Source organism: Larus michahellis, chromosome Z (assembly GCF_964199755.1).
Source record: "Larus michahellis chromosome Z, bLarMic1.1, whole genome shotgun sequence".
NCBI classification, from domain to species: Eukaryota; Metazoa; Chordata; class Aves; order Charadriiformes; family Laridae; genus Larus; species Larus michahellis.
In genome coordinates, this window is record NC_133930.1 from 26,678,596 (window position 1) to 26,705,689 (window position 27,094).

Sequence of the window (27,094 nt, forward strand, 5' to 3'; positions counted from 1 at the left end):
GGTTCAAGGTTAGAAGGGATGTGAACAGGTATTGGGTGAATGTTGTGAACTCATCTACCATGAGAATCAGCGAGAAGCCTGACTGGACTTGAAAGAGTAGTCTAGAGGCATGGAAAAACAGCAAGGGTTACTTGCCAAATAAGCTCTCTTTGAAAGCACTTAAGCTTGCTCTTTGCACGCCGATTCCTACTGTTGCTGACAGCACAGCAGGAGTCATCAGCAGTTGTTTTACTTCATATCTCCTTTTGCTTACTCCGTTTCGCAAGCAGGGTGGTAGACCCTTTCCTCTGGCAGGATCTCCACGTCCAGCCTCACTAGTGTGTGAGGGTTCCCATAGCAGATGTTTCCTGTTCTGGGGCAGGGCATGTTATCTACAGCACACTCCTTGCCCAAAGGGACAGAACTAGCATCAGGAAACCCTGCTTTTCTATGGAAGACTGAAAAAACTTCAGAAGTTAAAGGAAAACCTACACACACTATAAACAGCTTTCAGAGAAGGAAGCTGCAGCCCTTTCATCCTCAGGGAAGGAAGGAAGCTCCCTGGAAAAGTGCTTGGTAGTCACTAAATCTCTGAAAACTTGCTAAAAAAAGGAGACTAACTAACTCCACTTCCAAAGGCAGTATTTTAAGAGCTAGCTTTGCAGAAGTGTGCATGTACTAAGCTATAGCAGGCTCAAAAAAAAAAAAAATACAACACAGAAATGGCAAAACAACATGAGGAAGTGTTTAAGTCAAGGTCTGGAAATTTCAGCATGCTAAGTAACATCGTGAATCAGCTTGTTTCAATTACGCTACTTTGCAAGGTTTAACAAAGTTGCAATGGAATTTCATTATAATGAAGCCTTTATTCCTCCCACCTCCCGGTGTACCGTCTGCAGTAGTGTTACTGGTTTGTGTCAATGACCTACTGTGCCATTGAACATGCTCAAACCAGCCCTTCTGATTTTCGGTTTGCCCTTCTGAAAAAGGCTAGGATTTTGAACAAAATAGCTAGAGCTCAAGCGTGGATTTAAGTGGACAAACTTCATTTAATCTCATTTAAGTTAAAGCTTTTTTTTAATTTTTTAAAATTATTTTTATTATTGTTTATTTTTAAAATATATCTCTTCATTCCACAACAAACAAACAAACTGAATCAGAGAAAAAAAACCCCAGATTTACAGATGGATAGGCTCAGGCAGCAAAAAAGCATTTAATTTTGGTTTTGAGTGGAAGCTGCTCAAGACAGCCTCAAAAGAACCATAACTGTGCACCAATCCCCCTAGAAGGAAAGCTTATTTCAGGTGCACCAGCAGGATGTGCCCTTCAAGCAGGGTTCTACCATGCTGTGGGTCACTCCAGCGGTCAGACAGATCGAAAGCTGCCCACGGAGGTGGTTGCACCACCATACATGAGAAAGTTGTCAATCTGGAACAGTGCCTTGTCCTCACAGGAACCTGAGTGGGTGTTTGAGGAAAACTACAGGAGCCCAAAAGAGGAAGGAGGCTCAGCGAAGACACCTTGTTCCCATGGCCATCTCCATTGTAACCCCTATGTGTGCAGAGGCACATGCAGAGCTCAATTTGCCATTCTAGAGGAGCACTAGCTACCAAAACATTAAACCCATTAAAAAGATTGTAAGAAATCTTTGTTTCTAGTAGCACTTCCTATGGGAAGTGCTATCCCCAATGGGGATGCTCAAAAATGCAGACTGAAAAATTACAAGAGGCCTTGTACCAATGACGCAGTGTGATAGCTAGTGAAAACTTGCTCGCTTTTCCCCTTATTTATTAAGAGGTGGCAAACTAGGTGAATTAAAACACAGAAGGTGTTTTATTAGCATTCTATCAAATTATCTAGTAGAAAACAGAACAAGAGCCACACTTACATGCAGCTTCATCCACTGATAATTCACTGGCCAGAATCCCACCAATTTTACTAAAAGATGGCATTTGTATACCGTACTTCTCTAGCTCCTTTCGCATGTTGCTGATTTCTTCCTCTGTTCATATAAAAAAAAGAAATATTATCAGAACAAAAGCATAAGAATTTTATTATGAATCACCATACCTACAAATAGGAGTGCAGTGTTTTTGAAACCACCCTGTAAGCCAGGGCTTCTTAGCAGTTTTTCCTCCTCATTTTGAAGGAATCTAAGATACGAAAAGTATTCATGCAAATTCACTCCCTCCTGTCCTTCAGGGACTGACATTCATTAAAAATAGCAGCCTCCCACCTATTTAATTAGGATGTCCTCAGAGCAACCTTGCAGGAGGAGAAAGACCATAATAGAAAATATGTACAATGCTAGCAGATTTACTGGGTGAAGAAACCATCTAACATATTATTAGATAAGCAGTTTATTACCTGTGAAGTCTACTTTTCCCAGTAGGTCCTGGATCTGTGGTGCTAATCCTAGTTTGAAGAGATATAAACTGTAAAGAAGAAAATTAGAATTTAAGGTCTTGCATGTAGTTGAGGTGTTCGCTTTCTGTAGAAGAGAAAAGAAATTAAGCTTTGTCCTTTAACCCTTGACTTTCATGAGCTGATGCAGAATAAATTAACCCTACAGGGTTTTTTTTATGCTGTATTTTTAAGTCTTGCGGAAAGAGAAGTCTTTTTTGACTTGATGTTTCAAAGAAGCATCTCTAAGAGGGAGGCACTGTCGGTGTATCTCAGACCACAGGGGATGTGCAAACAAGTAGCAAGCCTTAATATAAGACACGTAAAGAAATTCAAAAGCTAGTATTGTGAATGCACTTTAGTACAGCTTGTATCTTTGGATCTATTTACTGTTTTGCCTTGCGTTATGACCTCCCTGTAATTAATAGCTGAAGATGCACAAATCACTGACACCCTTCTTCCTAGGTGTAAAGGAGCAAGGACCTGTAAGTCCATCCAAGCCTGTCTCAAATATATTTGTGTCATTAACTATTTAGCTTTTGGAAAATGAAGAAAGCTCAATTTAAAATGGTACCCAGGAACTGATATTTTTGTTTCAATATGGCATGAAAAATATCTATACTCATTGTTCCTAGACACTGGAGTACATCCATATTTTCTCAACATCTTCCAAACACAACGCCTGTGTTTATCTACAAAATACTGGTGTTTCTATAATTTATCACTGAAATTCAATAAACTAGTGAGTTTTGCAAGCAGGGATCAAAAAGATTTTTAAAACAAGACTCAAAAAAAGCATTTGCCCAAAAGTATTATTTTGCACCTCTTTTTTAAATTAATTCACCCCAACTTCATGCAGTGCAAATGTGTATTGTGGTTTGTTTTTCTTTTTGTTTCTAGAGGGGCACATTTCCCTTTTGTGTAGGTTTAGGTTTTTTTTTTTTGTTTTGTGGATTTTTTTCTTTGTTTGGGTTTTGTTTTTCTTTTTTAATCATTAGTGAATTATAGGATGAGATTTCAAAGCAAGTATATGTAGCTGTCACATTTATTTCAGAGAAATCACTGATTCACAGAATCAGTGTTTCGCCTTCCATGCTACCACAGCCACTCTCCTCTGCCCTGTCACAAGCTGAAAGGAGACACCAGCACATCTCATGTAAGTTGACCCTGTTTTGACTGCTGCAGCCCCTCAAAGTCATTGCTGCTGCCATTCTTGCCTTTTAAAGCAGTCTTAAACACATGTTCCTGTAGCAAGAAAAAATCCACATGACTATTACCCTGATTTGCCTAACAGTCTTTCCTTGTGGGCTTTTAAAGAGATTTTGCTCTAAATTTGAGACAGGAACACAGTCCTGGCTGAAGTGCTGGGTGTCAAACAAATAGTTATGGAGATCAGCAGCATCATGGGCCTATGCTGGCTTTTCAGGGCGTCACCACAATAAAAAGACAGAGGAAGAAAAAGTGGTATGAACATTAGAGGCTCATATTTTTGCTGTTCAGCATTTCCAGGAGGATGTTGAGCCATGTGCCTTACTTTCAATGCTCCTTTGTTTGGATAAACTTATTAACCACCAGGTGGTGCTGAAAATGTGCTTCGAGTCTTGCAGAGACACTTCTACTTTGTATTTAGGTATAATTTCACTTGAAACAGCTTGCTTAGTGCTTTTATAGCGTAACTTGAACCTCAGAGAACCCGCATAAAATCGAAAGCAGGTAGCCTTGGGGTTAAGAAGGCTGTGTATGAGGCATCAGGAGCAGGGCAGAAACAAAGCGGAAAAGGCAGTTCCCAGGTGAAGTTCCCTTTCCATCACCTGCACAGAGCTGCAGCTCATGTCAGGCTGAGGTTCCTGGGCCTTGTTGTATGCTTAGCTCATGTATAACATGCTGTGAGAAACCGATCTGAAAATAGTGTGGTGGTTTGTTTTTTGTTTTGTTTTTTTTGTTTTTTTTTTTTTTTTTTAAAGATGTGATTGTTATTCTACTCTTTCCCAGGAAAACAATGTTTTGAAGCTGTCCAGCTTCAGAGGGACGGTTTGTCCAGGATGTAGCAGTGATCTGCTTGCAAAGATCATGTGAAAACTAAATTTTTCAGGGAAAATAAAAGTCTCATAAGCACTACTATTTATGAACAAGAATAATTGTTAACATCTTAATTTAAATGAAGCAGTTCTTTACCTCACTTAGTCCAGGAAAATATCCAAGTCTGCTTTCACAAGAAAAACGGTGCAAGAAATGAGACCTATGTCTTTGTATTTTTCAAGTCAGGCTTTAAGTATTGCTGTTTCAACAGGAGAAAAGCATACTATAATGATTACATTCAACAGGAGTCTAGAAATTGTTTGCTAAGTCACTCCTTTGTGGCCAGAGCAGTGCTGAATTTGACAGGGCAAGTTGTTCCACCTACTGTAAGTGCAATGGTCTTCATTTCAGACTTGAGACAGGACGTACACTAAAAATATATTTAAACCATTTTGCTTAGAGTCATTGTCTATCTTCAGGCCCTCTAGCAACTCAAAGAGCAGTAAAACCCCGAATAACCAGGGACTTGCCCTATGAAATGTTAACATTTCAGATTTCAAATGATCCTTTGGATAGAGAGAGTGTATTGCTCTTATTAGCCACAGTTAAGGATATTTTATGCTCCTTAAAGGGGCAATTAAAAATAATCTTAAAACTTTTAAGCACTTAAATTATGCACACTGACTGTGCATAAATGAATCCATATAGGAAAAAATCTCAACTAAAGGTGGCTTCAGGATTTCCAAGAATGAGAATAAGAAAAAGTTTTTGTTGAAAGTAGTTTTGTTGGAAAGCTCAGTAATCATGTTGCTTTGATGCAATGACTTCGTAACAACAAAAAAAGAATGGGACGCAGGCCAACCCCTAACCTCTATGAGAAAGTGCTCAATTTTCCCAAGTTATAAGCCTTTGAAATTTGAGAATATGCTCCAAGATGCATTAGAGTTTAGCATTTAAACCCAATGGTGATTCTTCATATAGTGGTCGGGTGCATAAGCTACAGCTGCAAAGGTGAAAAGCCTGCTTGTAATTGCTGTTTCTAGATGCTGTGCTGCTGGACCCTGAGAACAGGGACATGGACTTCTCCAGGGTCAGTGAACCCTGTACTGATTCCCTGGAGAGGATGCTCTGACAAACCCAGAGAGTGGAGCGGGTGCGATGCACAGTGTGGAGCCGCAGGGACAGATGCCAGCGGGTCAGGAGCTACAACAGCAGCAGAAGGGGAACAGAACTGGACTCCTGCAGCTCAGTGTTCCTTTGACGTCAACCCAACTGGGAATGCTGCTGGCCAAGCAGGTACCCTGTCCTTAATTCTTTTGTTCCCCAGACTGCTTTCAACGTAGGCTGTGTGCCATTCAATACTGACACTGGAGTTTGATTTGAAAGACTCCAACGAAGGACTTATGGCACACATTTTAGGAAAAGGAATGGAAATAAATGAAGCTCAACAATTGTTCTTCGATTCTTACATCTGTCATGGGATGCAGGTGCAGGGCCCTACACTTTCACAGGAAAGCATCATTAGTGAAAGCATTGCAGACCTATTCCCCTTCAGTATGATATGACACATTTGATATGAAGTCCATTTTTAAAATAATAGCTTGTAAGTACAAAGTTATAGCTTTGTGCTGATATGCAGCAAGAAAAAGTAATTTAAACAAGACAAAGTTGGAAGTGAAAGCTGAGACAACACAGACTAATTCTGACACAGGCATAAATGCTGGGGCATGTCAAGATGGACGAAGGAAAACTTCTACCAAAGGTCAAACCATGGCAAAATTCAGTTTAAGATGAAAAGACTTACTGCCATTGCAAAGATTACACAGATCTTAAGAAGATATCTAACTGATGGGCTTATTGTTCATGTAGCATTCAAATCCGCAGTTGATAAAGTCCTCCTCCATACACAAGCAAGCAAATACAGAAAAACCTCATTGTGTTCTTCCACCTACTGCAAAACATCTGAGCTGGCCCATAATGTATCCAGAGGGGCACACAGCCCACCATGTCAGCCTGAGCTGGTTAACATCACAGCCCCATGCTTGCACTTCAGGAAATCACCTCAAGCTTAAGCAAGACACTCACTGACAGAACAGATTACATTACCAAGCTTTAGGTGACAGCTACCCTCAAACAGTCCTGGTAGTACTGTCCAGTTATTACACCAGGCATAATAATTTCCAGTGGCAAAACTTGCGAAAGGTGACAAAAATATACCCAGGCTGTCAACTCTGAACATCTAGCATTTTAAAGAAATATGATGAATTTTGGTGGTTTGCCCTATTTCCTGTCAGTGAATGCATGTAGACTGCAAAGGTGGGCACATCATTTCAAGGATTAGATCTTAAAAAAATTTCAATTACAGCATGTATTGAACAGTTCCTAGACCTATAGAGCTGGAGCAGTGGATGTGCCTTTGAAAACCATTAGGAACACAGAAGAGAGTTTTAGGGCATAAGTTAATTATGTTCTCTGCCAGCCTAGAAAGGAATGAAAGGAATAGGTCTCCACGTGCAGGCAGTGAGCTAGGAGACCCACAAGGAGGAGGAGCTGTCTGACACCACCACTGTTCCTCACACCAGGGACAGCATGAGCAGATGTTAGTTACTTTTAGCGCTAAACATCAAGAAAATCCTTAAGGTAGGAAATAAAAAGCCTTCCTGAATTTACATTCAAAAATAAATTTGCTCAGAACTTTAAAATCTTAGCAAATGTTAATTTTTATATGAATGGCCTCAGAATACAGCAATTATTTGCTTCTCATTTGGGACAGAAAGATGTCAGTTCATCATTTTCATTCTGATCAGCACATTTGCCCCATGCTTATACTGATATTTTGCCAAGTTTTTCTTCATTTATTTGGTCCCTGTTGCAGTATGTCTTTTGAAATGGTATGTGCACTTTGTGAGGGGGTATACTTATTGAGAAGGGGACGTCCGCACTGAATTCAGTAGTCCTTCATTTCTATTTTGAAAATAATTTGTCCAATAGTCCTGACAAAGTTGGACTTTTTTCTTTAACTTTAAATTAATGAACTTGTAAATTCTGACAGATTTTGATATACTGTTTACCCTAAAGCCATTTCAAGACTTACATTCCTAGATTTGGCAGTTACTTTAATGTTTTACTCCCGTCACCAGTTACCTTAGAGCGTGAATGCAATATATCATCCTAGGGATGTTTTTCCTATCGTAGACATCTGTAGTCTCTGGATAAAAGATCTAAAAAACAAAGAGCACACAGTTAAAGGAGAAGACATATTACTGAGCAGAAAAATAGCTAAAATGATCTCTCTGCAGAACCATACCTTAAACTTACAGAATTTCAGCTGTTACTTCTATGCAGTTATGAATCAAGTCTCTTTGGATGTTATTTTAGCTTTATCAGTAGTTTTCTTAACAAATAATTTAATAAAGCTTAAAAGTTACTTAATAAAGAGGAAAAAAAAAAGGAAGATAAGCAGACAGCATTTCAGCAAGATTTTAAGAAAAGTTCCTTCGGCATAAGCTCAGTTAGTAGGCGTTGTCCTCCTACAGATGCCCAAAGTCTGGGATGCAGTTACAATTTGCAAAACCTCATTGCCAACCAAACCTATCAAGTGTGGTTTAAAAATGCAAAATTCTAATTGCCAGCACCCCCAACTTCATGAATACATCATTTACAGAGAAAGATATTCAGAGAGAGACGTATTAAGCAATTTTGCCAAAGAGTCACATCATAAGTTCCAATTCTGGTTCTGCCACTAATTTGTTCCTGGCCTTCATCCCAGTCACAAAACACTGTTTCTCCACAAAAATAAAATAAAAGACTTAGCTAACTGTGAGAGTTGGCAGTGCGCATCTAGCCCAGGCTGGGCCTTTGGGGCCGCACCGTTCCACGGTTAATAGGACAAGACTCAGTCAGGAGCACAGTGCCCTCTTCATCGTTCACAGCAGCTTTGGGAAGGAGACTCAGAAAGGATTTTGGCCACAATCATCCTCCACAACAGAAGTGAAATTTTTCAGAGTAGGGATGGTAGGATGGAAATTAGCCAGCTGAACAGAGGACTCAAGTCAGACAAAAAAGCCAGCCTGACCTGAGAAAGGCAGAACCCTCCCCATCTCTATGGCATTTCTCATGGCAGTCATGGGTACCCTTTTCTGCTTATGGGCACCTGTAGCAAGTTTGCCCACAGTGACTGGCCAGTAGTCCCTGCAGCCCTTCAGCCAGCCATCTGAGCATCCCTGCTGTGTCTGACCACATCGCATGGGGCAGTGCCAGCCCCCCTGCACACACATGCTGTCCCAGGCTGTGCGCGGGTGCCGAAATGTCCAAACAAGCAGAGTAGGTGTTTCCACACAGCCCTTTCTTAGAGGATTTTCATCTGAAAAAGACTCACTGGTACCCAGAAACAGCAGCAGAGGGGGGAGATGACAAGCGAAGACCCACAAGGAGGAAGATAAAGAGGAGCAGCAGCACAGCCACGCAGGTGCACTGGAGCGTGCAAGGACAAACTGGAAACACGGCAGAGGAACTAGGACATACATTAAGAGGAAGAGGAGCAAGATACACGATGAGAGGTAGAAACCTAAAGGAAGCAAATGTTTAAGTTTTCTGTTTTAAACCATATTCCTTTCAGGCCCCCGCAGAGACGGTACTACCAATAAGATATAGCTAAAACACTGCTGGCATCCTTATTTGTCTTCTCACAGGAGAATCACTCAGAGCATTTCCACCCACAGCACTCGTCCACAGCAGCCTCAGCCCAATCACACTGGCGGCAGCAGCAGCAGCACATAACTGACACTCCCACTGCTTTCAGCATTGCCTTCTCTTCAGATTTGTTTCCTGAATTACCCCTTCCCTGTAAATCTACCCTACGAAACCATTTATGCTCAAGCAGATGAAAGGGAATCTCAGTGACTTACTGCCTTGAGCCAGTTTCTTTGCTAAAATTTAAAGAGTCTTACCTTAGGCAGACCAATGGACTCCATTGCTCTTAACCACTGCACAGTGTTGTCAGTGTGCCGAAAATGAAGGCCAGATCTCTATTGGAAACAGAGGAAAAAGATTATAAAAATCACATGAAGCAAAGTCTCTAATTATTGATCCTCCTGTTGCTTCCAAGTTTTGTATCCTGAAGTTGAGTTTAGGAAATTTCCATTGTTTGAACCTGGAAACCTAAGCATGACAGCCGCAATCCTGCTACTGAAGCATCCTAACACGTTAGCAGTCCCATGCTGTCCAACTCATTCTTTTAAGTAACGTAAGCCACATTTGTACCCATCTGGGTTGACTGTGACTGAAATGGTCATTTCTACAGCCCTTCAGTAGTCTTTGGGAGTAAAGGCTGGCTGTCAGATACCAGGAACCACTATCTCCAAAATACATAAGCGGTAACACTGTTCAGCACTACTGTGAAGGAGAACAGGAGCTCTTCAGATCTACCAGAATACCCAATCTTCCCTACAGCCTATACAAACAGCAAAGTGGGAAAGTATTTGATCATTTTTTTTTTTTTTATTTTTTAAAGAGTCAGGGTAAAGGGCGAAAAGAAGCCTGAACTCAAGTTTTGGAGGTTTTCAAAAGAAGCATTTAAATGTAACCATTCTTAACCATGGTTCCATTAACCATATGGGACCTAGAACAGCTTAGTTCCTCAAATCTCAAAAAAACAGACAGTGCTTACAACTTAAAAATGCCCATTTAAAATTTTTTCTACCCCCTCTACATGTTGAGATTATGTATTCCATAGTGAATGCATGTACATATTTCTGTATTATTGAGTATCTTGGAGTTAATGAACAGCTCGCACAGGTAGCAAGTAAAGTTAGCGCGTAAAGTTTAATTACCTGTAGCTTTTTTTTTTTTTTTTTGCTTCTCAGTATGAAGTTTGGTTAAATAAACACACAGATCTAATGAAGTGAATGTCCTCCCATACAAGATGAGGAAAGTTCGTAATAGTTATCAAGTTTAATTACTAAATTGCTTTTGGCTCCTGTTCCTAATGAGAAATAATTGTATAAATGGTAAAGCCCATGTTCTCCCTGGAGCCAGAAATGTAATTTGTTTAGCTTTAAAAACATTAGGTGACACTAACATAGTTTTTCTAAGGGTAAGACATTTTTAACTAATCATGTTGGCTTTAGTGCTGCGTGATCTTTCGTCTAGTCCCAACAATCTTATGAAAGAGATGCAGAAAGTTAACTAACCATGCTGGGGTACCTATAAGAGTTGAAAGACAGACATTACATTTTTTTTGTCTAGTTGATGCGAGAACAGAAAAAGTTATTACCTTATAGCGTTCCTGCTTCACATCGTAGATCTTTTTGTCTGACACCACATTAGGGGCAAAGAATTTTGCGAGCTTGGCAAGGTAAACACCATTTCTTAAACCTTCCTCCAGCTCCGTAGTTGGGGGCAGCTCTTCGTCCAAGCAGACCTCCATCCATCTACAGAGACATCATTTGCAAAACATTGTTATTTGTGATTTTAAGAGAAGTGCCACCTTTCACCCACAACCATCGTACTTTTAATGTCACTACCACAACATAATCGTAAGAGAAAAGGGTGCTGGCTAAGAAGAAAGTTCTTATATTCATTCACATAGCAGACCATGTCTGTGCTGTGTGGTTGTGACCCATCAATAACCAGACAACATGCTTTGAAGTATACAACGCCTAAGGGGTCTAACTCAGATCTTTTGAACAGCACTCGGCTTTTACATAGACAGTAATTTAGGTTGAAACCAGAAGGAAACACGAAGTGCTGTGTATTATTGGTGTTTGCATTCAAAAAATTATGTGATAAATATGCCAGGGCTGAACCTCAAGAGCACCAGGGCCAGCAGTGCGCTGGGCGGGGGTGGTTCCTGCAGCTGATGTGCTCTGCAAACCAAGATCACAGCAGCGTTCATCTCGGTATGAACACTGAGCTCATCCTCCTCCCACAACATGTGGCAGCTCTCCACATTCACCCATGAAACACATGGTGCTGGCGGAAGGAATGACGCTTTTTGTTGAAACTGCCCAAGGTACTTTATTCATTTGAGGTCTGCCTGGCAGTGAGCTGGCTGAAACATTCCCTCTGTCCATCAGGTGAGGCAGCTTCTTGTCCAACAGTGACTAAATCCTTCAAAGTGGTAAACTAGTTATGTTTTTGAGACTTAGATGTGATAGATATGGTACTAGATAAAAAACAATAATTGTTAAATATATAACCAGTTCAGAAGGCCAGTAAAGGACATAAAACCATATTATCCAGTATGTTTATGTCGAGTAGCCAAGAGAAACTGCTACCAAAGCTCTCCTGAAAAAGGTTACTATCCTAATCACTGGACCAGAAGTTCCTTGCATTGGTGGTCTAAGCGTTTTGGTCCTGTGATATTACTCTTATTTCTAGCAGCTAAATCACGTTACAAGAGCTATAAATCTGGTTAGTTCTTTCCCAATTATTTTTTTTCCCCCGCTTAGGCAGTGTCTGCTGTTCTTAGAAGGACATTAATACTATTACAAATGGACTAGAACAAAGCTGAAGACATTAGTTCACTTTACTTACTGTCACTAAGGCAGTGTTGCTGTATGCTGCGTGAGACAGCATTACAAATCTAGTATCACCTCCACAGGGGTGGCTTCAGAAACCAGAAAGCTGGGATCCAAGTTGAAATTAAGCCAGTTTTTCCCCCACCACGGAGAGGAAAAAAAGTTCACTACATCATTTTGTTTCATGTTAAAACTCAAGACAAATGACCTACTCCATTACACTTTTGGATTTGTTACAGGGCATATGAAAGTTGTTTCACTGAAGCACAGACTACCCAAACAGCCCTTCAGGAAACCATCAGCCATAAATCTGGGACAATATCGCACACAACTGCACTCAGTGAGTGTCATTAGGAGAACTGTAGTTTGCAGTATAAAAGCTGGTTCAGTGAGGAGAATTGTATCCCTGACAAGTTTCCCTGCTCCACGCTGCTTTGCATGTTCATGTGTTACGGGTCCATGCCAAGGGTCACAAAGTCATCCTTATTGATGACATTTTATAGACTCAACAGATATACACACTAAGGCAGAATGTCACAACATTTGTCTTCTCCAGAACAGTGAAGAAGGAAGAATACACAAAGAATGTGTTCTCCCAGCAAATGTGGATTTCACCTGAGCCAGCTAGCTCTTTCTGTAGAATTTATTTCCTAAAATGTGTCTTCTAAAGAAAGAGTTGTATGGATAGCAGAAGGAGCTTGCTGAGCCACAGGAGGTATTCACCATGAGCTGAAGATGACCCTGTTGTTCAATGGATCCCCCACAGTGAGATGAACTGTATGCCCCCAAGAGCAGCGTTGGGTACTTTGCAATGGATCCTTTACACTTCTGATTCTCAGTTTTCTTATGAAAACCTTTTTCTGAGATCTTCAGTCCAGAGCACCAAAAAAGATTACATTGGAACTAACTTTGAAGATATGCACATGTCCCCCAAAATTGCTTTTTTTCCCTCCTGATACAGAATTTTGCTACTTTCCTCTGACCCAGGATCAGCTGATGTAGGAGCTCCCCCTGAAAGCCAGCCATGCCCTGCTATTTGCCCTTCCATCACAAGCAGCTCTTCCTCAGGCTTTCTTTCACCATACAACTGAGGTTCACCAGCAGAAAAAGCTCCGTGTGTCAGCACTGGTACAGGTATTACATTTAACAGCCTTATAGGTCCATTAGCAAGGCATTGCTGAGTGTTAAGAAGGAAGGGCTACTAGCAACCCAGGCACGACAGCAGGACAGAATGGCAGCCTTCAGAGCAGGTCTAGGTTATAATTTATAACCCTCCAAATTCCTGTTCTGGCGACATAAAGGGCTTACCTGCTGCTGGTTTGGGGAGGCAGAGGAAAGGATGCATTTGGGTAGGTTGGGTGTGGTTCCATAAAAGGGTCCATACAAAACCCAGTCATTCCCCAAGCTCTAAATGAGATGCTAATCCAAGAGGAAAGCTACTCATCAGCTTTTCAAACCTCCTGTTATTCAACAGCAGCAAAACTGTTTTGGATTTGTTTCCAGCATGGAGCCTTTAAGATTAATCTGGAACCATCCTGTTATGGATAGGGAGGCTAAACTGCCTAGTGGGTAACTGCAATACACTGAGGAACAAACAGGAAACAGTATGAGGAAGCTAAGAAACCAGAAAAAAGAAGGGGGGGGGGATAATGAAAAATACAATTGTCAATCCAACAAGTCCAGACAAACATATAAGCAAACAAGTATCTTTTTAGAAGGAGATATAAGCAAACAAGTATCTTTTTAGAAGTAGAATATTAGCAACTCAGCTGGGAAAAAAGAAAAAAAAGTTAAAAAAAAAGTAGATAGATGTATATGGAGCAGACCTGGAAGATACAAAGAGTTTCTTTCCATTTACAGCTAAAAATCTATAAGTGATATCCATTCTAGAAAAACTCACAAGTCTGAATTAGGGCAACTGTAACTTTCAGCTTTTGGGAATCAGTCTCCAAGACTGAGAACATAACTACAGCTGTATTACATATACGATAGGTTTTACCGATGTCCGGAAGTTGCAGAACTTAGCTACAACAAGCTACTGTGAAAGGATTTACTCCATTTTGCACATGTTTAATCAGAGGAAGGAAAAGCCTCAGGATTTGCATAAAATCCTGCAAATATACAGACACTGTTGTCAGTTTTAGTTATGCAAACAGCTACCCAACTCTGTTACTCTCTCTCTTAGTATTTATTAAGATATCTGTAGCACTTTTCTCCCCAATGATTGAAGTTACAGTAGTTTTGTTCCCTTTAGAGTAATTCAGTTAAAAGAGAATTGTGGTTTGAAACAGAAAGAAGCATTACTTTAACGTTGTGAGGTTCTGCTTTTTTAGACACAGTTTGGTGATTTTATGAGAGTTATTATACGACATGGTGCCAACAGCAGGAGCAGACTGGGCTGAAAAAAACAGAAATCCTTTCTACTTCTGTTTCTTTAAGTGAAACAGAGACTATCCACCTGACAATAAGGATTTATAGGTACCTTTAGAGCAATTTATCTTTCTTCAGGGCTAAAAAAGCAGCATTGCCTTTGGCTCACCCACTGTTTTCCTGAGCACACAGTACTGCAGCATCAGCATCAGATTTAAGTCTGTTGCAGAAACTTTTCCCCGCAAAAACTAGTTAATACCATGGCTATGCAAGAGGAAGGGCCTATAACTCAATGTTAGATGGTATGTTTTTCTTCAGTATGAAGCTTATGGAATAAGACTATTATAGCTATCAAATGTACACATGCATTTCCACCAGTTCTTGTTCTACAGTGCAATCCCACAACTAATGTTGTGTTTTAACAATCCTCTGTTACTGACAGATGTATGCCATGGAAAACTGCCACCGTGGTGGAGACTTGGTCACTCATTACAGCTAAAATCAAACTCCACTCCATGGCAGAGGGACAAAAGGCAATTTCAGGAAGCAGACCAAAAAATGCAACGTCCATGAAGTCCTGGGTAGCACTATCAAAAATTAGCTATCATTAGAACAGCCCCAGAGCTACCCATGCCAGTTTTAGTCTTGTCTTTTGGGTTCAAACATGCGTAAACAGATGTTTTCCTAATGGGACATACTTGGAATCATACAGCAGTATGCATAAATACAACCTGCTTTTACTTTCATAATGCTGCAGTACTTACCAGCACAGAAACAAAGGATTTGCCTTAGACAAAACCCCCAAACCCACACCTGATCAATGGAATTGTATGTCCAAAACTTTAATTCCAATACATAGTACTGGAAAACCTGCCAGGAGCAAGTATTGAGGCACAATTTGCTTTTGCTTTGCCTGGTTCTGGTTTGACTCTTGGCAATCCGAGGCAGAGCAGTTCAGCAGTGAATTTCTGGCAAAATAACAATGACAACTTCTGTGCCAGATGGACAAGCAGTAAACAGCACGCTGCCCACCAAGAGATTCCAGTTTCCACATTTGACGACATGAAACAGCAGCAGTATGATGAGCTCAGGCTTGCACTTTAAAAGTGCAAACCCCTGAATCCCATTCAAGGCAGGGGTCAAGGGAACTGGAAGCACCAGCGCTGCACTATGAACTTTACCAGTTACAAAGTTGTCGTAGACAGTCTGTGTGGTCAGCAAAGCACACACACGGCTGGCTAAGGGACTGAAAATGCTGGAGCCAGTGTTCAGCAGAGAAGAGAGAATACATTGTATAACCCACCCAAAGCCCATCACATTTGGCACACACTGGATATTGCAGCAAAATTTGTACTTTCTCTGCCCTGCCCTTTCAGATTTATGCTGTGACATGTAGACCCAAGGGCACCAGGTTTTTACCTCCTGGGAAGCAGACCTTTGGAGACGCAAAGAAGGGACTCCAGAGCCAAAGCTCAGAACAGTGGATGCTGCTATGAAAAGGTAGAGTGAAGATGAGCTAAAGTTAAGTTACTACCCTTTTACTGCCTCCCCTGGCTCACAACCACAACCTCTCAGCCTGGTTCAGCACACAAGTACTGTGGGGAAGTGAAACAGGCTGTTGACCTAGAGATTACAATACAGCCATCTCTTTCCAAACAAAGGGTGAAAAAAAAAAATCTTGTTGCTAGAAAACAAGAGTAACAACAATCAGTCCCAAAGCAAAATGTTATATTCTAACTTTAGACGTCTGTGAAGTGGTGGTATTATTTTTAAGTCAAAACTTTTATATGAAGATATAGAGAAACATACAATAGTCTGAAGCATGAGAACTCACCATTTAGAGTTCCACATTATTATGTTTATGTTTTTTGAATCTAAAGATCCGTTAAGAAATCTCAGCTCTTACCTCTTCATTTGCTTTTGTTTTTTAATGCCAAAAAAGATATTTTTTTCCCCCACCAGCAGTCCCATAAATATTGCTTTAAAAAGGAGGGCAAGAGCATCAGAAGCAAGCTAGGTGTGTTTCTTGGCTGAGCAGGAGTGGTAGTGGCAGCACTGATTTGTTTATAAAGAAAGACTGTATTAACTTTGGAATTTGTTCTCTTTAGACTGCAAGTTTAGCATGATGTATCTCCTAAACCAGAAACCTTAGGAAAAGGTTGTTTCACAAACAGTCACAGGCTATTTCCAGAACAAATGCAGGCAAAGCTTCCAGCCGTTCCATGAAAATAGATACAGACAATTTGAATACCATCACAGCAAAAAGTAAGAGTTGTATAAAAAAAAATGCTCAAGCTTGGAGACTTCACTAAAAGGCTCTGGAGCACAGTGACAGAGCAGGCAGCTGAGAAAACTGCTTTCTTCAGACCTTTTTTTCCCCCTCACATGCTGGTGCATTCAGCCCCAAATCAATTGGGAGCCTTGGCTCAAGTCAGTGCTATAGCCGCTGCTGCCAACTTACTCCTGGAGCCAGACACCCTGGAAATATCACCTTCTAAATTTGAGGGTCTAGATTCATAATCCAGTGGCAGGCTCTACTGAATCTTAAGTTTTACCCATCCTAAAAACATACTTTTTCTGGAAGAACTCAATTTTTTTGTGATTGTGGGTCACCAGAGAAGTGCGGGGAAGGCAGGCGTGACGCAGGTCATTTCAGTCACCACTTCTCTTATGTTGCATACAAGAAGTAAGATGAAGATAGCATCATCGATGACATTGTGAGTCACTTGGTTACACAAGGTCTCAGAACTTCAGCTTGTAAAATGATCATCAAATCCTTTAGCAAGAGACATTTATAGACAGAATTTAGATTAACTTGTAACGCTGTAATTTTTTACCCTTCCATAAGTCAGTTCAAATTTTAGGTTGCATATCTCTGGGTCTCCAGCTAGCCTTAGTTTTAGCAGCATCTCAACTTATTTTTATGATTACAATTTCACCAGGGAGAATACTGACTTTCAGTAAGAACTACACTGAAAACCATGAAACATTCATGTATGGATTCTTTGTGCATAAGTACTAAAATAATATGTATCTCCCTGCATATTAGTGCAAAGACATTACTGTGAGACCCCACCTGGAGTACTGTGTCCAGCTTTGGAGTCCTCAGCACAGGAAGGGCATAGACCTGTTGGAAGGGGTCCAGAGGAGGGCCATGAAGATGCTCAGAGGGCTGGAGCACCTCTGCTATGAAGACAGGCTGAGAGAGTTGGGGTTGTTCAGCCTGGAGAAGAGAAGGCTCCAGGGAGACCTTACAGCAGCCTTCCAGTACCTGAAGGAGAGATGGGGAGGGACTCTTTATGAGGGAATGTAGTGATAGAATGAGGGGTAATGGTTTTAAACTGAAAGAGTGGAGATTTAGATCAGATATTAGGAAGAATTTCTTCACTGTGAGAGTGGTGAGATACTGGAACAGGTTGCCCAGAGAAGTTGTAGATGCCCCATCCCTGGAAGTGTTGAAGGCCAGGCTGGATGGGGCTTTGAGCAACCTGGTCTAGTCATGGCAGGCATGTTAGAACTAGATGATCTTTAAGGTCCCTTCCAGCCCAAACCATTCTATGATTTTATGATTTAGTTGAGTTGTGCACACTTGTGTGAAGTTTGTTGCAGCATGCATTTCCCTGATCAAAGCCCTTCTGACGCACTTCATATTCAACTTAGATGAATAGAAGTGAGCAGCAGTGATGACTTACTCGCCCTGTACAGGGCACTAAACCAGCAATAAATCATTTCAGCAACATTGTTCCACACCAGATTTCTGCTGCCATGGCAACACTGCCATATTTACAAAATAACCTTAAAGGTGTTATAAAACTCTGGTTCACAAGATGGCAGCACAGATACTATTTGTTGTTTTAATCTGTTTTATTCCAGCCTTCCCTTATGTGGGTTAATCAGTGATTAGAGTCCACAAGGCAAGGTGCTGCTCGGGAAACCCTCTCTGGAGCCCTGTCACGGCCCCACAGCCATCACAGGCTGCTGGGCACCCACCAGCAGCCAAGTCCTGTTTCCTCAACACTTCTACAATTGGGAAAAAAGTTACGAGACTCTCCAGCAACACCCCAACAGGCAACAGCAGCACACATGCCTGCGTTTCGTGACAGCCCCCAGGCTTTGCAATCAGAAAAGCTTTCTTTTGCTGTCTTCTCTGTTTGCAGATACATCAAGATTTAGCACCGGCTATCAACCACAAACGCAACAACTGCTCCGTGAGATAACGTGCTGAGTGGAGGCCAATGCTAACACAACCCAGGCTGACGGTCACAGGGATGCCTCATCTTATCCCCCTGCACTTGGCCTGGCTCCAAGCTGCCAAGGCGTGGGGACAAATGCTGAAGAGACAGGAGAGAAAGCGTTTTAGGGAAGGGATCTCGCCACCCTCGTGGAGGCTGAATGGCCACAGCAAGTGTTCCTCCCTGAGAAACTTCACTTAATTCTTCTCAGCAAAAATAACAGTACCCAACAGGTTGCCTGAGCAAATGAGGTGGAAATATTAAGTCAGTGTTCAAATGTGTCAGGGGGCAAAAAGTGTCTGGGGAAGGCGGGGTCTGAAGTATCCTTTTTTACAGGAGGAATTGGTTTTTCATTTGGATGATTGAACAGAGCAGTCTCCTGAAAAACACTGTTAACTCTGTGCGACTAAGTTAACACAATTCAAATTGACGTGCATCACCCAGATGCAGAATATAGACCTATTTTAACAGCCCCCTCTCCAACAGGCAGCAGAGACCATGACGACAGAAATACAAATCTTTCCTGTGTTAGTTTGGCAGTGGTGGCTCAGTGGCTCCTGGAAAGCTTAATTTTAGACAGATGACAGACTCAAACCACCAATGAAGTTTCAGGTAGTGCAGACACAAGCTCCATAGGAAGTCCCACATGCAAGCACAAAGCATATCCCTCCAACCCTACAGATCAAATAATGCTTTTACCTGAAAAGGAGGGAAGCTCAATTTGGCATGTGAATTTATCTGAACTTAGTATTTCAGCAGTCTGTATAGAAAACAATTTGATAAACAGAAGAAGATACAGCAATAAAAGGATTTTTATACAGTATAACATTTGTTGTTGTGGAAATATTGCAAAAAAAGTTATTCCCCCAAACACAGAATGTTTGCTTCAGAAAAGCACTGTGATTGCAGACTCCAAGACCATAGTTTAAGTTGCACATTTTACTGCCTTGCTACATGCTACTGCAGTTTGCTTTGCTTTGTTATGGCATCTACAGCTGCATTATGGTAATGCAGTTTAGGGTACCCTTTCAAAAAACCCAGAATATTTCAGACTTACCAGTTCAAGGGGTTCTGGCCTGGCATTATCTAGTAGTCCTCCAAGCAACCCACTTGAGGGGAAGAGTAACAGAAGATATGTGCCCTTGGCAAGCAACAAAAATGTTGCAGTCAAATAGCCAATAATGGGTCCTTCAGATAACCTTCACACTTTTGTCACACAATAGCCCTACTTATCTTAAGTCACAGTTGCAGTAAGTCTTTACCCAAAGTATTCTCCCTGCCATGGCCATAGTTACTACCCAAATCTATGGAAAACAGAGCCGTAGTCTCTACAAAGTGATCTAGCCAACTGTGACTTTGATTAAGCTACTGCTAAAACTATATCAAACCTCTCTATTGGGGAAACTTGCATCCTTTGGTCACCCTCTCCCAAACTCCAGTGCGTCACCAAATATACTGTTTCTAGCAGCTGTCAAGCTAACCATACATGGAAGGACAGCTAAAGAAACATCAAAACAACACAGTCGTTTTTTTCATCAAGGTCTATTATTCTATGTGTTTGCCCATTACCACTGCACAGTGCCTTCCATGCAAGTATTACTCCTCAGCTGCCCAGAGGCATATGCTGTTACCTATCTTTGCAGGTAAGATGATAGGCATAGACCATGTCTATAATCAACACACTTTTCTAGGGCAGAAAAGTAACCCCCGGAAGTACCTCCAGTGTAGATTCACCATAAAAGCTTGTACATTGTACAGGTGTTAAAGTCAAGTCCATGATTCAAGACCAGCAACAGAAAGACACATCTCTACCTGCAGCCTGTGTATTTACTTGGCAACTGATGCAGCTGGGTCAGCAGAAACCCTAAAAGGAATGTGAAGACTAGAGAGTGTGTTGAGGCCTCACAGGATACCTGTGGCGGAGCAAGAAATCAAAATCAAGCATGGCAGGATGCAAGGTGTTGTTCTGACTCCTTGACCAGTTCAAGTCCACTAGATCAGATTTGAGTATTTATATTTCACTGTGTAACATCTGTGAAAGGTTACTTTTGTGAAAGCAACTAGCAGCAAGTATGCAGGTACAGAAACCACAAAAATGACCCAAGAAGTACATCTACTAGACAGGCAGCTGGGACTCTTAAGGAAAGGTGCAGGACAGCAGCCAAGAAAGAATTAAAAGACATGGATGAGAGAACGAGATGTTAGAGAAGTGAAAAGACTGAAAAAGCCAGCTTGTGAAAGGCTGAACTGTTGTTAAAAGCATTTAGAGTTATGTAAACACTGCAAAACAGCAGCAAGAGGGAGTTTGCAAAGTTTAAACTTTGTCCCATGTCAAAAAGAAACACAAGACAGAGGAACAAAAGGTAAAACCAAGGCATTTAAGTGAGAAACTCCATGCACAGCACCTACAGTTACTTTTTTATGTTTTCTTCTTCCCGTGGTTATGCAAGTAATGTTCTCCCCCATTTTTACTTTCGGTGCCTGGGAAGACAGTACTCCCCTACCTACTCAATAACAATCTATAAAATCTTGAGAAGTGTATGCGTACAAATCAGGTCTACAGTAGCTGAGAAAAATGCAGGCAGCAGTATAACAGCATTTAATAATCCACAAAAAAAATTTAAGCCCAAGAAATTCATGGTATTGCTTTATACTGGTGGAGATAAGCAGCTTTTCTATAAGGGAACACAAAAAAAATTCACAGGTGCTCTGCAGCTTCACCTTTAGCATTTGAAAATAAACCAAGTATTGTTGAATAAAGCTTTGAATCCTCCAGTACCATATTATTATCCCAGTTTCAAAACTACATAGTGTTTTCTACAGAGAGTTGAGGCAGCCAGTTAACACCAATTTGCACTAAGGGCAATATGTCAAATTTCTGTATGATATGCAGATAGGAGCTCTTGGTAAAGACCTGTCTACAATTTTGACAGTGCAAATTGGAATTTTTATTGAGGACATATGACTAAAAGCTGCCCAAAATAGTCATGGGCATCTCAAACACATCTTTATAGACGGTATTTAGGAGTCAGCAATAAAACCTTTCCTTAATATAAAACGGACCTGAGAAAATAAGCATTAGAACAAGCTGATTTAGCTGCAGAACTCTGAAATATTTCCTTGGAACAGCTTATATTAATGCACTAAGGTAGCAATAGGACAGAGTGAAAGCGAAGATGTAGTTTGAAGACTAGGCTAGGAATAAAAAAAAGAAATGATTGCGATCAGTGTGGTAAAAATTTAACAGTGTAATTAAGAGTATCTCATGCAACAAATACCCAGTGTTTGGTGACAGCACTTCAGTTTAAGGGGTTTTGAGATCACCATTCCCAACATTTGCACACACAAGACAATCTTGTCTCCAAGAACAAACCGTGAATCTGTGTAATCACCAAGTGATAAATATCTACCATCCATGCGTGAGTATTCAAGTTACTCAAGACAGTAAGAGAGTTCAAGAAATACTTAATCAGGTAAGACCCTGCCAGTCACCAGACAAGACATTAGGCATTGGCAAAAGTGAGCTACCAGGGACAACACTTGATTCAGAAGCAACAAACAGGTCAACGGTATATCAAGTCTGGCTTATGGCACATAGCACCAACGAAGAAGCCCACCGCCACATGACTTAAACTGCCAGTGCATAAAAATATTTTCTTCAATCCTGCCCAAAAAAAAAAAAAAAGCTTTTCAATAATTTGAATGGGCAAACCAGGTATCAGAATCGACAATATTGGCTGACTAACCCCAACCAACCCACGAGCTCTGGTTAACACCATGTAAAACAACCACTGCTTGTCCACAGCTGACCCAGGCCCTGCTGCACTCTAACACCATTCCCACTGCAGCTGCCGCTCCCAGGGCAAGCTGTGAATGCCTCTGGATATTCAGTGCCATCACATCAACCACCAGTAGAAGAGCAAAAAGGCAGGCAACTTCTTGCCAGTGGTACCCCAAGCCAACAGTGTTGCATGCAGCAGCTGCAGAAGCCCAGCTAGAATGTTATAGGCATTACTGGTCACCCCATTTAAACACGAGATGCCATATGGATGAAAAGTCTCATTGAACCCACTTTTGGATGTTTAGGTCTACTTATGGGAAACCTTGGTGGTTTATGCAAAGCGGCAAATGTAAAACAAAGTGCTCCTTTGTTTCCTTCTTCTTGCGTGAAGAGGAAATAAATATGGAAGCAATTTAAAATCAAAAGGAAAAGCTTGACTAGTTTTAGAGACTATTTCGAACTAGTTATGGAGCTTATGTACTACAACATCGGTGTTTCCAGGGAGATTCCAGCTTGCTCTAACCCTCTAGCAAGTCTTTTGGTGCATGAACCCTGGAGAATGGTTTGCTCATTGATTTCTTGAGCAGCTGTTTCTGTGAAAAACAAGAACTGCAGAAAAGCTCAATGGAAACAAAGTTGGTGCAAACTACTTCAACCAACACAGTGCTCTATTTGGAAGTACTCCTATACCACCTCCCCCAAGATCTCCAAGTGCTTTCAGCACAGGAATTAGTGTAAAGACATCTGTATTAGAAAATGGAAGTAGGGCCAGTCATTTTTATTTTGAAATCACCAAAGTGAAACATAGAACAGGCACCCAGGCATCCTAATCAGCCCCCTTTCATTATGAAACTAATTTTTAGCCTGGTAAAACTCACTTTACTATTGCCACAAAAAGATTGCTCCATATTAAATAGGCATAAGAGACTACCATGCAATTTCACATTAAAAAGATGACACATCACTATTATACTGAGACTCCTCCGAAGGTACTTAGTACAAGTGGAATTTTCCACTGAAGTGGAAATTAATAGGACAAGAGAGAACAAACATTAAATGCTTTACAGGAGCACTTTCTTGATTTTCTTAATAAACAGCTGTTAACTCAGCGTTTCTGATCCACAGTCAGCCAACAATTTAACACAGAAAAAGAAAATCCCTTACCCTCATGAACTTGAACCAAAAAATATTTTAAGTCAATTTACCTTACTGCCAAGCCTATTAATGACCTAGATACTTCAATCAAGTTAATCAGGAAACCATCACAGCTTGTTAACACTCAGCCCTACACTGAGGCCTAAGTGACTTAGGTTGCTATTTTGACCTGCAAATTTGCTCCTCCTTTTTTCTCTTCTCATTTCTCCGCACTTTATCCCAAGCAAGTACAGCACCTGCACAGTGCTGGTCACAGAGGCTGGGCAGATGCTGATGGATTTGCAATCAGAAGCCACACAAGTCTAAAAATGGATCCCCACTTCCCCCTACCGTTTTTAGGGCAAGTTTTTGTATGATTTTAGAAGGGCTTGCATATTTTAAGCTACTGCTAGTTGCAGCCTGCAGAGCATGACCACCGCGGGCACTACAAATGTTCCTATAAAAGAACACCACAGAGATGCTACAAGCTTTCACAGCAATCTCTCCTGCAACATGCTGAAAGCTTAGCCGAGAACATTAAAAAAACCCAACAATACAAAAACCAAATCAACCACACTGCACAGTGGCAGGCAAGGCGGCAATGGAGAGCTTGGAAACGCTAGTCATCCACCAGTGCTGGGAAAGCAACTGCCATGGGGGAGAGGAAGAGGAGTGCAACCGCCACCATGCCACACGGTTCCTGTCAACAAGAAAAAATGGGCAGGAAGAGACAACCACAACAGCAGCCAGATAAGAGGGACCAGCAGGATGGATGTCAGGATGGCAAGATTTACAGTGGGGAAGAGAAAGACTGGTAGACAATGCTGACAGAGGTCTGAAAGGGGGTATGGAGGGGTGGTGTGCCTTAGCCCAGGTCAAGAATAAGGGAGTTGCCTGTGGTCACAGTCAATTTTGCTGAAATATTGAATCTAAAATTGCTCAAGAAATTCTTACGAAAAAAAAGAGGGAAGAGCCTGAAAAAGCAAGTAGGAGTATGTGCACAATTACACTAACAGATACAACTTGCAACTAAGGAACACACAGTTCTAACTGACACAGAGTGCCTTCATCCTTAGACATTTGCCTTCATCTAAGATTTAAAAAGTATGTCTTGCAGAACTTCTGCACACTTCCTTTGATACCCAGCCAAATCCTTAAACAGCATGTTTTACTTCAGCTTTCCATATGAAGATGCAACATAATCAAAATGTCTCTATGCTTTTTTCTTCCTCCTCAAGAAAACTAAATATGTATACTCAAAGGAACTTAACAGCCCCGTTGCTCCTAATTTTGAACATGAGGGTTACACTCTAAGACTGCATTTCAGGAAGGCAAATGTTCTTGCAATGAAATGAAAAGCCCAGCTGAAGTTTCATGTCCACAGATGCAGATTTTTTCCTGTGCAGAGATACAAGTCATTTTTTCCTCACTAGGCTGCAAAAGCACCTAAAGACTCACAACAACGTTCTTCTACTTCAAATGGAAAAAAGAGAATGAGCATAGTCCTCTTGCCATTCTTGCTCCCTCATAACAGAGTCAGCCGCTAAAACGTCAACTGCTTCTAGTACCAGTTTACAAGCAGAAGAAATTTCTGGAGACAGCCATTTCCAAGTTGCCTGAATCAGTGGTGCGTTTTCACCACCACACTACAGTAAGGTAAGTTTCGCCAAAGTGGAAAAGCAGATCTCCATCTGATTGCCAAGTCCTATCTCCACCAAAGGCAAAGTGACCCCGTCTCCCATGGCATCAAGTTCTCAAACAAACCAAAGCTTTGCAACAGAATCCAAACTTATAATTAAGCATTCAGCTACTTTAAACATATTTGCTATCAGAGGACTGTAGGTTTATCCTAGTGTCAAAAGTCCAGTCCCTTGAAATTCAAAAACTGTGTTCTGAAGATAGCTGCATGTGTCCTTCCTTGTACCCTCCTGCCCCAACATCACACATAGATTAACCTCTACTGAGACTATGAAGTAGCATGCTAAAAGCTTCATTTAAAAAAAAAAAAAAATAAAAATCAAACCCACATTTCAGCCGTTATCGATCTGTCAGAAGTAGGCTTCTCATGAAGGAAACTAATAAGCATTCATACAGAAGAAATCAAAATCAGCAATAACGAATTTTTAAAGGTAATTTGAAAATCCAGTATCTAGGTGGGAACGTTGTTTATAGACATACACATATAGACATTTGAGGAATTCTGAAGCCAGCATACAAGACAAGTATCTCAGGCATGGCAGTCAAGCAAAGAAGTGGCTGGGCAAAGGACAATCAAGAACCAAGGAAGCCCCAAGTATTGCCCACCCAGCGACTCAGTATCTGCCACTTGTACCATACCTCTGCTGGGCACTGCTGCGAGGAGCAGGCAGTCTGCAAGCACATCAAGGTGACAGTTTAAGGTGGGGGGCAGGGGAAGCATAGGAAAGTAAAGCAAAACATACATTCAACCTAAGAAGCCAAACAGGGATGGGAAGTAGGTAGGTATGATGAGATATGCACAGCTCCTACTGAAGCAGCAAGTTTGATGAGCTCACTTGATAGCTACTGGGAACCAAAGTAATAGCCACTGTATTTCCACTAATACTCTTATAGCTTATGTTGTTATTCAACAAGCCTGTTATGTTTATGCACAGTAACAGAGAGTGAACCTGGCACTGAGAGAAATCCCAGACTAATTCTTTTGTCCATCGATTGCTGCAAGTACGTAGTCTTTACTTCTCTTAGCTCTACTGAAAAATAGCAGAATGTGCCCAGCATACACACAGCATAGTGTCCTAACTCAAAGATATTGCCCTTTCTCAGACAAAGAGATGGAAATTATTCTTTTCTAGATATCTGCACAAAAGTGCTTTGTATTCAGTGTGTCTGGCCAGGGAAAGAGCATAAGCATTTATCCTTCAGAAATAAGGGTTTTTTTTTCTTTTGCCAATTGATTCCTTTACAAACATGTTAAATGAAAGATAAGCTCTTCTTTTCAATACCACTCTGGTGACAGATGTAGTCTTTAAATACAAACAGCTTGTTAGCAAAATCCCAAGTAACTTAATTCTACATTTATAAATATATATGTTATTCTTGAGTTATAGCACACTCCTCTCACACAGCTTATTTTACATAAACACTGCCTCTCTGCTCCACTCTGGCTTGCTTTGAAAAAACACGCTCCTGCCACCGCAGCACTGTACAACAAGCATACCACATCTCAGGCTAAAGTATTTACAAAAACTGGATAGAGAAACACCAACTGCGTGCAGCAAGATGGAGGCAAGGGAACTCTACATTTAGAAGGAAACTAAACTTAGATTTTTCAGAAAGTTTTCAAGTGTCTTTTCATGCATCACTTTTTTAAACTAAATGCAGTAGATGTGTATTCTACGACTAGAAATGCTTACCGGCAAATATCTACTCCCAGTCTCTCTTATATTGGGTGTTATGGTTAATTAGACCTTCCTATATGCAAATTTTTGCAGCTTTTCTATGGGACTCCTAGTCAAAAAAACTTTACATGCACATTTTTTATTTAAAATGAAGCTTGTGCATTTACGGGGCAAGATTAAGCACTTAAGGGGCAGCACCATACATTAGAGTAATTGCTATATAGCAGTAACCACACATCTGCCTTTACTTTGAGGAGTTTTATTAGAAAATGACAGTAA

The 27,094-nt window shown here is 41.0% G+C and overlaps 1 protein-coding gene across 6 annotated transcripts in view; it reads right to left on the bottom strand.

The window, feature by feature from the left end:
• Positions 1-27,094, bottom strand: part of IQGAP2 (IQ motif containing GTPase activating protein 2) — a 128,840-nt gene that overhangs the window by 51,555 nt on the left and 50,191 nt on the right. For all 6 annotated transcript variants that reach the window (XM_074569702.1, XM_074569700.1, XM_074569698.1 and 3 more), the window contains exons 3-7: positions 10,676-10,832; positions 9,351-9,428; positions 7,546-7,622; positions 2,347-2,414; positions 1,868-1,981 (exon numbers count right to left, since the gene is read on the bottom strand). In XM_074569702.1, coding sequence (XP_074425803.1) covers positions 1,868-1,981; positions 2,347-2,414; positions 7,546-7,622; positions 9,351-9,428; positions 10,676-10,832 — 494 coding nt within the window. The remainder of the gene's footprint in view (positions 1-1,867; positions 1,982-2,346; positions 2,415-7,545; positions 7,623-9,350; positions 9,429-10,675; positions 10,833-27,094) is intronic.